Source organism: Panthera onca, chromosome F2 (assembly GCF_046562875.1).
Source record: "Panthera onca isolate mPanOnc1 chromosome F2, mPanOnc1 haplotype 2, whole genome shotgun sequence".
Lineage (NCBI taxonomy): Eukaryota > Metazoa > Chordata > Mammalia > Carnivora > Felidae > Panthera > Panthera onca.
Window position 1 is genome coordinate 73123749 of NC_138356.1, and position 14528 is coordinate 73138276.

At 45.7% G+C, this 14528-nt stretch overlaps 1 protein-coding gene across 1 annotated transcript in view; it reads right to left on the reverse strand.

The window, feature by feature from the left end:
• The window catches only part of LOC132664682 (uncharacterized), a 39641-nt gene extending 34259 nt beyond the window's left edge, over window positions 1–5382 (reverse strand). The window contains 3 exon segments of the mRNA XM_060611542.3: window positions 90–192; window positions 236–304; window positions 5334–5382. Of these exon segments, the coding sequence (XP_060467525.3) occupies window positions 90–192; window positions 236–304; window positions 5334–5382 (221 nt within the window).
• Window positions 5383–14528: the final 9146 nt, after the last annotated feature.

Here is a 14528-nt window from a genome sequence, read left to right on the forward strand (position 1 = left end):
ACACTCTGACTGTGTGTAATCATTGTAAGCAATTTCTTCATGCCTGCACCGCAGTCATTACATACATACGTTTATCCCATAAATCATACGGGATATAAAACACTAAAACCATTCTTTGAGTCAGGGACCGTCCCCGATGACACAGAACATCCAGCATCCTCAGCTCCCAGGACTGATCACCATGCCCAATTCCTGGGACAAACGAAAATGCGTCCTATACATTTTCAGGATGCACTTTGAGGAGTTGTATTGATGCCCTTGAGAACCACGGCCATCCAGTTGTCAAGCATGGCATAGGACTGTCCTATGAATGCAGAACCATAGCAGCTGAGAGCTAGAAGAACAGGCAGAATGCTTCTCAATCGAGCCCGTATTTCCCAAGCATCAGGCATCCCTGGGTCCCCTTCGGGGTGTTGGCTATATACACGTAATACTATTATTCAGTGTTTTTATTTTTACTAGGCTCCCTTTTTACTATAAACACCAATTGCCGTCTTAAATGGAAAATAAGAATCGCTTGCCATACATAAAATGGCAACTTAAAAATAACGTGATGAATGAAAAAAAAACACGAAATGACAAATGGGAGACAATGTTAGGAAATTCCAGCTAGATTCTGTTTCCGGCCAAAGAGTCTCAGCTGAACAGTCTTCTCTCTTGGCTAACTACCACAGTCAGCCTAAATCTGTCTCCTCACAATTTCTGCACTCCTGTCCTTGATCTGATTTCCAGAAGAACAGAGGAAGACATCTATTCCCTCTACTTTACGGTGACTCAGCTGCCATTATTCTCCTCTCTCCTTATTTAAGGACTTACTCTTTTTATAAAGAGGAGAGTATCGTGCGGTACCTGTTACTCAGTACTAATGTCAACATCTAATAAATACTTTTTCCTAATCTTTTATACAATACTCCAAGGTGCACCTCAATGCTCCCATTTTACAGATGAGGAAATTGAGCTCCGGTGCAGTTGCACTGAACTAATTTGCCCAAAGTCTCACCGCTGGTTAGTGGCCAAGCGAGGATTCCAACTCAGAGCTCATTACAAAGCTGAGAGAACTGTTGCAATTTCCTGTGTTGATGGGCCATGGAATTAAAAGCCATAGTAAGACAGTTTCCTGATCAGGCAGAGATAAGGATTTAAGGTGATTTAAACTCCTCTAACTACCTAGATGTAAGTTAGCCTTGACCGAGTGGTATATTAATCTAAAGAGCTTTCTTTAGGCCTTGTCCCATTACTTAAGAGGGTAACCGAGAAGACCCACACTAACCCAACCTGACTGCTCGGTTGTTTCCCACTTCTTAAAAACCTGACTAGAGCTCTCAGGTTATCACCACTGGCTCTCCTGGGGCTGCAGCCTGCAGAAAGCAGATCACGAGCCATCTCCGTGTCCATAATTGTGTGCGTCAATAGCTTATAATAAATAAATCTCTGTCTCCATCTACGTATCTCTCTCTGCATTCATATCTCTCCTCCTGTGGATTCTGTTTCTTGGAGAACTCTAATACAAGCCAGACTTTACATCATGGAATAGAGAAGGTGGAGGTGATGGAACACGCTGAATTCTCTCGCGATGCCCTCTACGGCACGCACCAATTCCCCCCCGAAATGGAAACGGCCTCTCTTCCCTCACTCTTCCCAAGTACTGCTCCCTGCCTTTGGACACTTTCATTTCAGTCTTGGTACATCACCGGGCTTCCCCTCTTCCTGAGAAGATACAAGTCACAAACCGTATATCTTATCTCTGTCTGCATCTGTATTTTTCCTCCCGCTCGTTTGCCACAGCAGACGGTTGGCTCTTCACCATGGAAAACTCATCAGCTCTGTGCATTGTGAATTTCATCCCCCTCTCAGGGGCCCTGCTTCAATGCGTTGACTCCACTCTCCTTCCCTGTCCTCACATCCCCCGCCTCTGCTGGCCCCTTCCCGCCCCCTTTCCGCAGCCATTTGCACAGGCCGGTCTCCTCTCCTCTCCACATCCTCTGCCCTCTCCCTGGGCTACTCCATCCAACACATGGCTTTCATCATCAACTATTTCATAATTACACCGAGGCCTTTATTTCCAAGCCAGACCCTTCTCAACTTCTGGCCCATATAAATAATCGCCCGGGGGACATCTGTAATTGGGTACCCCACAGGCATCTCCGCCATCATGCTCCTCTCGGTGTCGCTCATCCTGACACGCAAAGCAATGCCTAGAAGGCAACCTCAACTGTTCCCCTACCCCTGCTCCACCACCTGAATCGATCCATCATCACGCTGCAGTGACTCCTAGTGTCTCTCAAACAGCCCTGTCCTGCATTCTCCACTGCCACTACCTTAGCACCTCTCCTTGGCCTGGAGCACCACGGCAGTGTTCTCATGAGCTCCCAGTGCAGCCTCTGTGCTGGAACAAGCATGACCAGTAGAGAAAAACCAGGATATTATTGTCTGCGTGTAAGCTCCGGGATAAAATCCTAATTAGTAAACAAGACAAAGGAAGTCTTTTCTTTCCTTCCCTGGGATGTCTCTATCCTCTAAAGCTTCTCTTTGTGACAACTGAATTCCCATCCCTCCTCCCAGTGCCTTCCCTCCTCTCAAAAACCTTGCAGTCTCCATCAACCCTTCTCTTCTCTTGCCTATCTAGTGTGCACTTCTCTGCCAGATAAACAGGCTTTCAAAAAGGCATAACTCTTTCCTACCACAAGAAATCAATACGTCGTTGAAGAAGGAGCACCAATTGCCCTCTGTCCTCCGTGCCGCAGGAATACTGATCTGATGTTTGTATCTCAAGTGTGTCATCACCGGCTTGCTATTTGTCACTTTGCTTAGTGATTTGTGCCTTGTTTACTCCTCATGACAGCCAATGAGACGGACTAATATTCTTATTCACGTCCCGTGACTTGTCTAAGGTCACATGGCTCATCAGTAGAAAGAGAAGGATTCAAACAAATGTATTTGTGCTCCAAAAACTGCATTCATAATAAGTATATTGTGCTGCAGCCTCTAAAAGATGAGATGGGAACGAGAGGAAAAACATATAGTTATATATATTACATATTATATGTTATATACACTATGGTGCATAATGTATAATGCATATGATGTAACATTTTAGAGTCTTGGAATTATACATTTGTATATAATATAGATCTATATCAGATGATAATATGTTTATTAAGCATTTACCATGAAATAGGTACTATACTAAGCATTTAACATGTTATCTCATTTAATTTTAACACGTTAGGTGTCATTGTAGTATTATTACACATGATGAAATGAAAGCTGAGTAAACTGAATAGATTTTTCACCTCAAAAAAAATTTTTTTAATGTTTATTTATTTTTGAGACACAGAGAGCCAGAGCATGAATGGGGGAGGGTCAGAGAGAGGGAGGCACAGAATCCGAAGAGGGCTCCAGGCTCTGAGCTGTCAGCACAGAGCCCGCTGCGGGGCTCGAACTCACGGACTGCGAGATCATGACGCGAGCTGAAGTCGGATGCTCAACTGACTGAGCCACCCAGGCACCCCAATTTTTTACTTTTTTGAAAATGTTTATTTATTTTGAGAGAGAGAGAGAGCATGAGCTGGGGAGGCCAGAGGGGGAGAGAGAGAGAGAGAGAGAGAGACAGACAGACAGAATCCCAAGCCTTCTCTGTGCTGTCAGTGCAAAGCCCGATGCAGGGCTCAGTCTCAGGAGGCATGAAGTCATGACCTGAGCCGAAGTCAAGAGTCAGAGACTCAATTGACTGAGCCACCCAGGTGTCCCTGATAGATTTTTAAAAATTTGTTTCTGTCCAAGATTTTGGGGTCATGGCAGGAAATGTATTTGAACCCTGGAGTGTCTAGTAACAATGACAATGATTAATCACCATGCAATATAGAGACTATGTCACCCATTAGTCTGCTAGGAATCAAAATCCCAGAGAAGAGGTTTTATGTACAAAGTAGAGTGATCACGGTGCCCCCTAAGGTTGAGCCGAATTTTTAGGTAGAGCTGCATGGTATGGGTTTGCTTTGATGTGAAGGTGGAGGGTCCCCCACAGTGCCCAAGGCTGGTCCCTGAAGCACTTAGGCAAGAAGGACCACGTGGATGGTGGTATCGTTTGGCAGCTAAGAAGCTGGGCTCTGGAACCAGAACCAGAGCTGAATGTCAGTGGAGTCTCAACTCTATGACTTGGGGCAAGTCCTTTTATGTCTTTACCAGTTTTGTCAGTCTTCAAATAGAGACAATAATAATCCTTATGTGCCAAGATTGTTTCGTAGATTGATTCTTATCATGCAGGAAAAATACTCACTAATTTCTGGAACATGTGAAGTGCCCAGTAAGTGTTAGGATTGCTTCACAATGTAGTGTGGGATTAGGCTTTATAGCACTGATCTATGGATTAGACTTCTTTGTCTTGCTATCATGAACTCCTTTATGCCAAAAAAAAAAAAAAAAAAAAAAGAACATATTCTCCTTTTCCTAAAATATCACCATGTATCTCTCCATTCATTCATTTCAACATTCCAGGAATTCCTCAAGGGTCTAAAAATGAATAATGCATATGATTTATCCCCTCCGATGACTTTCAGAATGACAGAGGTAGGAAGTCACATATACAAGTAAGCATATGACACTATAAAAATTGTTACAATCAGGTGCCCCATATGGCAATTTCCTACTCATCTTGCAAAACAGGTAAGTGTGGCTATCACCTCCCATCTAAAGCCTTCTTTGATTTGCCCATAAAAAAACCACATTTTTTTCCCATCTTCCACTGTTACCATTACCTCACGTACTCACTAGAACTATATTTTGAAATGTTCTATCTTACATAAAGGGACATTTGAAGACTGTGACCTAGCATTTGCTTGTTTTTTACCCTTTATTTAAGGACCTTAAGGTTTCGTATGGCACCTAGAATACAGAAGACACTCAGATGTGGAATGATGGATGGATGGAGAGAGGGGAGGGAAGGTGGGATGGAGTGAGGGATAGAAAAAGGGAGGGAAGGAGGGGGAAGGGGAGGTGGATAGATGGATGCATAAATGACTTCAAGAGAAACAAACAGAAGGAAGACATAAATTTTGGTTGAGAGTAAGACAGAGAAGGGGGACTTCATAGTCCTGTTAGAGTTCTATTTAAAGGCTGAGTAATATTTCAGCACACACACAGAGTCTATATGTCATGGTGGGAAGCTGGTGGGGGTAAAGCATTCTAGGCAGAGGGAAGGTGTACCATAAAAACATAGAGCTTTGGAATTTAATGATGTGTTGATTGAATAGTAAGCAGATCGTAGGAGACAGAGTTGGGACCAGAAGCTGGAGGAGGAGAGCAGAGAGATAGAGATAGAACAAGGCTCATACCTTGAAGGGCCTTGGAAACCATGCTAATGAACGTGGACCTTCCAACCATAGCGCGCTTGGCTCGCTAAATAGGCAAGCTTGCCTCTCTTGCTAAAAGGCTTAACCACGATGCGGGACATTATTTCCTCACTCTCAGCTAAGTACCAGTACTTGATTAAAACTGAGAGCAGGCAGACGCCTCCAATGGTGTGTTCTGGGAGCCTAAATCACAGGGTTTCGGCATCTCTGAATTTAAAGGGAAATTGAATCGCTTCAAAACTCACTCAGGCTAAAACTACTTTTAGAATTTCCAAGAGGAACAATTGAAAACACACATCTGTCTCCTGACAATGCTTAGGCTTTCAGATTCTTCCTGCCTTTATTCTGCTGAATGAGACAGAATGGAATGAATAATAATATCTGACGTGCCCTTACGCTGCATTTGTAGAACACTCTCACAAAATTCACTTGATCTTCATCAAAGCCCTGTGAACTAAGCACTATGATCTCCATTCAGCAGCGAGCAAACAGGCACAGAAATAGTAAGGTAGGCAAGTTCGATTCTCTCGCCTCTCTTTTTCTCTGACCTTCCCAGCTGGGGCAGGTTCTGGGGATCGTCACAGCTGATCTTCCGGTGCCGCGTGTGTCACAAAAGAGGCAGAAGGTAAACGGGGGATGGGATACATATTGGAAATCTGCTCTGTCTGACTCCTGTTGTGATTACCCTCGTGGTCCCCATCACCACTTCCGGAGGTAAGTGTAGTTGTGTCTACCTTGTGACGAAGGACACTGATGCTCTGAGAGGTTGATAAGCGTGTTCACGTCGGCCCAGCTGCAAAATGGTGGGGTCATATTTGAACTCAATCTATGGCCTCCAACATACACACACACACACACACACACACACACACACACACACACACTCCTTTCGACCTCTTCACACTGCCATCTTGCTAAGAGTAGGGACTCACAGCTCAGACTGCTACGTTTGAATACTGGTTGGCCTTGTGACCTTGGGACTGGCTTTAGGACTATGAGAATCTGTGCTTCAGGTTCTCATCTCTAAAACGGAGATCATATTAGCATTTGTCTCTAGGAGTTGCTCTGCAAATGAACCGTGACGATACCTGCCAAGTGCTTCAACGGTTCCAAATGCAAAAGCAGCACAGGCAGCAGTAGCCTATGGTTGTCAAACCTCTTATGGGTCTTGGAGTTAATTCCCTTCTCCAGACCCATACTAGATGCCTCGACCCCATAGAAATTAGTTCCTTTGGTGCTAGGGCATTTCTGTCCACTAGACTTGACATGATGCTCTCTGGAACGAGTTGGCCTGGAAGCCTGCCTGGTTCCCAAGCAGGTTTCCCTACGAGTCTCACTGTGTCAGCCCAATCTAAAGGCTGGAATTTGCCATCTGGACCTTACTTGCTTGTCCTCCTGTGCCCCCTGAACCCCAAGTATTTGTATTAGAGCTCTAGAAACACAATTAGCTTTTGCTCGATCGCTGTCAGAGGATGACACCCTGATGCCATGTCCCTAGCATGCTGGCAAATATTCCTCTATCTGTATCCGTCTCCTTGGGACAGTAAGTCCTGCCCTGTATAGCACATATATTACTGAAGATTGGCTCTGTTTCCTCCTGGCTCGCTTCTGCTTCCTGTTGGAATTTTTGCGTTGAGCATTTACTTGACGTCAGGAGCTACGCGAGGTCAAAGAGAAACAACTCCAACCAACCCAGCAGAGTTTCTGCCCTCAGAGACAGTAACAGATTTTAAGCAATCAGTCACACAACTAATTACTAATTGTGGCTGAGCAAATTTCTTGACACAGCGATAGAGAATTCTTTGAACAAACCTAACTGGAAGACTCCCACCTACTTCTGAGAATTCGGGGGAGGCTTCTTGAAGGGGTGAAAGAGCGAGTGGTCTACAATCCCCAGGACACAGCCTTTTTATTATTCCCACTTTATTTATTCAAGTGCTTCTAGGTGATTTGGAAGGAATAAAGAAAAAAAAAGTAGTCGTCTCTAACAGTTTCACAGAGCTGCGATAGACTTTTCAGTTTGCACGAGTGATAATTATAACCTGATCAAAAAAAACACCCCTTTTTATTAAGCACACGTCAGGTACTTTGCTACAGACATTGCATCAATCTTGTTTTCTCGGTCTGATAAAAATCATGTGTCAGACACTTTTCGAGGCTCTGGAGAAACAAGGGCTTTGAGGAAGAACAATTCATTTCTGCTTTCAAAAATGCTAGAGTGGGATGGTCCTCACCACAAACCTGAATTGTGTCAGTCTGGCCGAGCCAGGTGATGGTGCTGTCATGTATTTGTTTTCCACTGGTGCATGACGAGTGGCCACAAACTGAGCAGCTTGAAACTCACGCGTTTATTAGGTCACAGTTCTGTACGGCAGAAATCTGGGCAAATCTCAGTTCTCTGTGTCGGGTCTTATGGGCTGAAACCAACGCCCCCACCAGGTGGGGCTCCTGTCTGGGGACCCTGAGGAAGACTTCACTTCCAGGTTCATTCAAATCGAAGGCAAAATCCAATCCCTTGAGAACAACAAGAGGCTTTTCTTACTTCCTCTCCCGTGGCCCCTCCATCTCAGCAGCAGAGAACCTCTTCCTCACCACATCTCACTCATGCTTCACATCTCTCTGACCTCTTCTGCCACTAGGACAGAGAAAACTCTGCTTTTCAAGGACTCCGGGCAGTTGGATTAGACCTGCCCAGATAACCTCCCTATGAATCACTTGCTAATGTTAATTGCACCTGCAAAATCCCTTTTGCTCTGTAAGGTACCATGATCATGGGAGTAATATCGGAGCACAAAGTTCACGGGGGCCATCTAGAATTCCAGTGGCTGGAAACGATAAAGGCATATTTCTCACTGGTGAACAAGTCCATCGGGCATTGGCTTTGGCCTTGTTCTGCAATGCCCTCAGTCTAGAAAACAGACTGATGGCTGATGGGGCATCTGCCACCACCTGTGGCATCACCAGTCGCTCAGCAGTGGGAAGGAGAATGGTCTCGTGGATTGCACACGAGTGCTTAACACTTCTACCCAGAAGGCACGCACAGCACTTCTGGCCACATTCCATTGACCAAAGCAAATGACAGGGCCAGACTAGCTCCAAGGGGCCAAGGAAGCACAATCGTACCACTGGCCCAGAGAAAAAGGAGACCCAGAAATATTTGGAAGGGCTGAACTCATAATAAGTGACACAGTTCTTCTTTTGATCACCAAATATTTGGTTCACTTTCTTTCTAGCATACAAAATACCGTCACTCTCCTCCCTTCCAAGAGGGACACCAAAGTCCCACGTATTTGCACATCACATCAAGCTTCAGAGTTTGGGGCTATGTGGGGATCCGCACCTGAAAGATTAAGCATGATGCTCTTTGTAGTGGATCTAACGGCCCCCTTGATGTTGTTGCCTCACTTGATAGAGAGGGAAACAGCCTTCAAAAAGTGACGGTCAAGCAACCCATCACGTGGTAGAGTCAGAAGAGAAATCTAGGTCTCTCTCCTCACCACAGCCTTGGTACTTCATTCCCAGTTGACAGAGTAGGAGGAAGGATGTTGCCTGCCATCTAAGACCATTCGTCCCGGTGGGGAGTAGAGCACAAAAAAGAAAGCCACTCCCCGCTCTGGTCAGGCTACAGAAGACGTCAGCAGACCACAGTGAGAACGAGGGGGGCCTCGTTCCTGTCCTGCAGGTGGGGGATAGGAGAGTTGTGGTTGAGGACACTCGTGAATAATGAGCAGTTTTCTTGGTGGGCAGGAGAAGAGAGGGAGTTTCAGAAATGACGAGGGCAAGCGGCATGTGTGAAAGACAGAGGAGGACGGAGAGGGTCACAAACAGTGGGGTGCCTGGCTCCGTGTGCAAAGAGGATGCAATCGAGACCACTCTGACTCCTAATAGGTCTTACAGGTCTGGGTAGGCTCTACTGGAATTTGGACTTCGTCCTGTAGCAGCCGCCGAAGGATTTATGAAAGAGAAGAAGAGAATCCAGGTCTTCCGAGAAGTAGATGCCAAAACGCAGTTCCTCAGGCAAGAATGTAATTAGGAGAAATGTCTGTGAAGGCAAATGGGAGGGCGGCCAGGGAAAGCAGGGGAGCTCGACCCCCAGAGAAGGAAAGAGGGAGAGAAGGTCGTAGAAGCATCCCAGATCGCCAAAGTCAAGGGAGCGTACCTCAAAATGATAACAGTGCAGGCATATTTAAAGACAATGAGCTATGAGTAAAAAAATACAGAGAAGGCTGAAGTAATTAGAAGTGCTTGTCTATGTGGAGCTGGATGGGGATGAGAACGTGTTACTGACAGTTCCCAATTGTGCGTGTGTCTCTTTAAACCTCATACCTGTGTTACTTTGATAAAAAATGACACGCGTGTGTCTATATACGTGTGTGTATATTGAAACCTCGTGCCTTACTTTAAAGAAAATAAAATGTGGGGGCGCCTGAGTGGCTCAGTCGATTAAGCGTCTGACTCTCGGTTTCGGTTCAGGTCATGATCTCACGGTTCGTGCGGGAGATTGAGTCCCACGTCGGTCTCTGTGCTGACAGTGCGAAGCCTGCTTGGGATTCTCTGTCTCTCAGCCCCTTCTCTGCTCATGCTCTCTCTCTCTCTCTCTCTCAAAATAAATAAATACACTGAAAAACTAAAAAAATAATGGGAATCCTGGGTGGTTCAGTCAGTTAAGCGTCCAACTTCGGCTTAGGTCATGATCTCACAGTCCGTGAGTTCGAGCCCCGCATCGGGCTCTGTGCTGACGGCTCAGAGCCTGGAGCCTGCTTTGGATTCTGTGTCTCCCTCTCTCTCTGCCCCTCCCCTGCTCATGCTCTGTCTCTCTCTGTCTCAAAAATAAATAAAAACATTAAAAAAAACCCCTAAAAACTAAAAAATAAAATAGGTATGTGTGCATCTGCGTGTGTAATAAAATACTGTGTTTTAGGTCCAACCCGTCGAGAAGAGGCTATCGTTTTGAATGTGGTTTGGGGGTGTCTTCCACATGAGGCAGGCTCTGTGGGAGATACCTGGCCATTTTTTTTCTGGGGCCATTTTTCATTTTCCTGAATCTGCCTGGGGCTTTGTATAAAAGACTGTGTTTAATGTCACCTGTCCAGCTGTGCCTATTAACCACTGACCTTTCTCTCGATGAATCTTCACCCATTTCAGCGTTTGTGTGCAGTTTGGGGAAGAAAAGAACGTGCCTTCAAGGGCTTTCAAAGGGAGGGATAAGAAAGCTCTAGTAAAATTGGCCCTGGCTGAGAGAACGTGGATCTGGGGAACACAGGTGGAAGCAAATAAGGTCAAGGGCACGGATTCCTAAGTAACGGTTCTCCGGGAGAAGGGTCGTGGAAACCACTTTCAAGGAGCAAAGAGTGGCCAGAGGAATAGACTGTCCGAGAAAACAAATGACTGGAGCGGGGAAGGAAGTGAGAGCCCAGAGCAGCAGGGGTCTCCCAATAGAAAATGATTACCCGATAGGCCACGCGCGCCGGGCTTTGCTCTCACATTCACACGTGCATATGTGTGAATGTGCAGCACACACACGCACCGCCCCCTCTGCACACACGTGGCCTGTTTGCACACGCTGCTGCAGCCGTTGCTGACATCGAGTTCCTTCTGTAGCTCCCCGTGACCCTGAAACAAGGATCCAGAGCTATGCCCAGCCATGCAGACATTCACCTGGTTCCCAGGCCAAAGGCTTAACCGTCTTCCATTTTCAACGTGAGAAAATACACCTTCTATCAGCTGGTGTATCATGGTGCCTGGGGGCCCCTCACACATGGGCTTGTGCAGGTGTCTTCTCTCTACGAGAGCCCTCGTTCGCACCTGCACTAACGTGAAACCTTGTTTTTGCTCGTATCGTCATCTCCACCTTTAGGACCTTAAGGGCCAGGCGGGGGCAGCGTCTGAGTTCCCACCAAGCACAGGGCCTGGCGCCTGGTAGGTTCCCAGGCCACTATTTCTTCAGTGATCACGCACACTTAGCGTGAGTCGAGCGGGCCTCTCAGCTGGGGGCGAAGTCTCATAATCTGGTTCCCGGGCTTCTTCCTCCCGGCTCAAGTCGCGCTGTCATTCCTGCATTTACTTCCCTTCCTTCTGCTCCACGGAGAAAGCAGAAGCGAATCCAGGGGAAGGAGGTCTGGTTGGGTTTGATGTGCCAAGGGGGTACATCACGTTATATAATTCGCCCCCAAGGGTTTGCCTCCTCTCTCCCGCCCTCTTTGCTCTTACAATCTTCCGCAAGCACGACCTGCGCTGGCCGTGGTTCCCGGGAGATTCGCTGCTCAGTGTCTACATATTTTTACATTAAGTTCACAGCAATTCACGGATGAGGCATTTTCTTTCCCTGTTTTAAAGTTGAGGAAATGAAGGCAAAGATGAACTGTCTCTCTGGGCCAGGGCCACACAGCTAGAAAGCGACAGAGCCGAGGCAGGGCTCGTTTATAGGTGACCGAAAATTGGTGCCCACTTTCTTCCGCCCGGGTGCCTCTCAACAGCATTTCCTTGAGGAAGGCTCTCGTAATTTCTTGTGAAACACCTCCCCCCCGCCATTTTATACATGAGGGAGTTGAGGTCCAGTGGAGGGAAGTGACTTGTTTAATGCAGACAGTTGGTAGCCTTTTCTTAGTTCTTTTCCTGTCTCACTCAAGAGTATACTCTTGACAGGGGCGGGAGGCACCTGGGTGGCTTAGATGGTTGAGCATCCAACTCTTGCTTTTGGCTCAGGTCATGAACTCACGGTTCCTGGGATTGAGCCCCACATTGGGCTCCATGCCGTCAGCATAGAGTCTGCTTGGGATCCTCTCTCTGGCTCTCTTTCTGCTCCTCCTCTGCTCGTGCCCTCTCTCTCTCTCAAAATAAATAAACAACAATAACAAAAAGAATATACTGTTTATACTAAGCTAAGCAAATAGATCGGAGGGCTACGGAAAACAAATATCTGTGAATAATCCTTAGGGGACAGGTTGAATCGGGCAGACGCCTTTGGAATGCAGAGCTTTGATGTCAGGCCGGTTCACCTTCAAAGCCCAGCGCTCTCACTTATTAGCTGTGGGAGGAAGGAGTTAACTGTGTTGAGAATCAGTTTCCTCCTAGGGGTGTCACCTAGTGCGGGCATCGCATAGTTCACCTTGCCAAGTAGAGAAGTGTGTTAAGCATGTCACTGAGAGTAAATACTGTGGAGGACAGTTCTTGCCCACCATGTAAGGATGCGTACATCCATTAGAAGTTTTCCAAATTCCTATCTAACATTCTGGGGTGCGTTAGGCCTTATAATTCTTATTTTCTTGCTATTTCTAAATGCCACTTTTTTTTTTTTCAAAATTACACTGTGAAAAAAGAGGTTGCTCTGTTCTTATATGCCACGGCTTCTTTCTAAGTGGCTTGAATCTTTTTTTTTTTCCACCCATAAGATCTAGAACTTAAGTGTGGTTACGGAGAAAATGACGATATCGTTAATAAAGGAAATGCTTTGAGGTCACGCACACGGCAGGGACGTTGACGTTAAGACGTCGGGGTTACTTAGAAGTACCTGCAGTTTCAGAAAGGACAGGTATGGTCTTAAAAGACAATTCGCCTGTTGAAATAGATTCTGTGCGAGCGAGGGAGGAAGCCCATAAGCTTTGGAGTGAGGGATACCACTTCTCAAATCCTGGGAGCTTCACGTATAATTGCGACAGTGACAAAGCATGGCAAGCCCACTGTGTCTCACATATTGCTTGCCATTAAAGAGGGATTTCAGTTCTTCCTTTGTTATATCGTACTGGGCCTTAAAGGTGAGCTAAATATCCAGTCTGTCACACTGAGAGTGCTCACAAATAATAACTGTTTCTTTGGTCGTGTGGAGCTAGAGTGCCCTGCCTTTGAATCCAACTCTATCACTTGGTAGCGAGGTGATCAAGTTACGCTTTGAACCTGAGTATCTGTAAGTAAAATGGAGATAATATCTGCATTATGGGTGTACCATGACTATCAAATGAACTAACTTAATAGTATCTGGCATGCCATTATGATTCAGTGACTGTCTTCCTCTCTCTTGGCTTCCCTCTCTCTCCTTCTGGTCCCATTTCTCCTTGCCCGGTGATAACTATTAACATGTCCAGACATCATCCTCTTGCACAGGATGCTTAGTTTGCAGAATCAAGACCACGGGGAGACGGTCTTGTCTTTTTCATTTCCATGAGCAGAGGTCACACGGTCAATAAAGGATACTGATGACAAGCCACCGAACCTCTCCATGTCATGCTTTTCTCTCTGGGGGGAAACCTCATGGTTTATACCCAGCGACCTCTCATGGGGGTTTAGGGGCTGGCTGCACCCTGATGGATACCCTTCTTTTGCCCACACATGCACAATAGCCAAATGTGTCAGGTCTCTTGTCTCTCAAGGGATTCACCAACCCCTGATCCAGTCCAATACTGTAGCCAGTAACATCAGAAAGATGCTGCTGAATATGATGATCTAACTTGATTATATTCTTGTGGTCCATACAGTTTTTTTAAATAATAAATTCTGTTTTGTTGTTGTTGTTGTTTTTTTTAAAGTGTATTCATTTATTTTGAGAGAGGAGAGAGTGCAAGCAGGAAAGGGGCAGAGAGAGAGGGAGAGAGAGAGAATTCCAAGCAGGATCCAGGCTGTCAGTGCAGAGCCCTATGCAGGGCTCGATCTCCTGAATCGTGAGATCATAACCTGAGCTGAAATCAAGAATTAGTCACTTAACCCACTAAGGCACCCAGGACCCCATGATCCATACATTTATTCAAACATTATGTGTTGTGTGTGCACAATGACCCAGGCATTGTTTTGTACATTGGGATTACACCAATAAGTAACGTGAGTGTGGTTCCTGACTTACACTGGGGTGGGAAGAGGGAAAGACAATTCACAAGTAAATACATAAAGCAAAATCATCATGAAATGCATTGTCCCTATTTGGATTTATGTCTTTTTAAATAGCATGGGATTAGACAGATCTGGTTCTAAACATTAAATCCTCTAAATATTTGCTGTGTGATTCAGGGCAAGTTACTTAACCTTTCTGAACCTCAAAGACCTTGTCTCTAAAATGGTAAAGACAATAAATAAGTAAAATAAAATAGTGTTAATAAGTATAACCTACCAACAAGAGTTGCTGTAAGGTTTAAACAAAATATAGCATGCAAATGCCTAATACGTGTCTGATATAGTTGGGTAATAGGT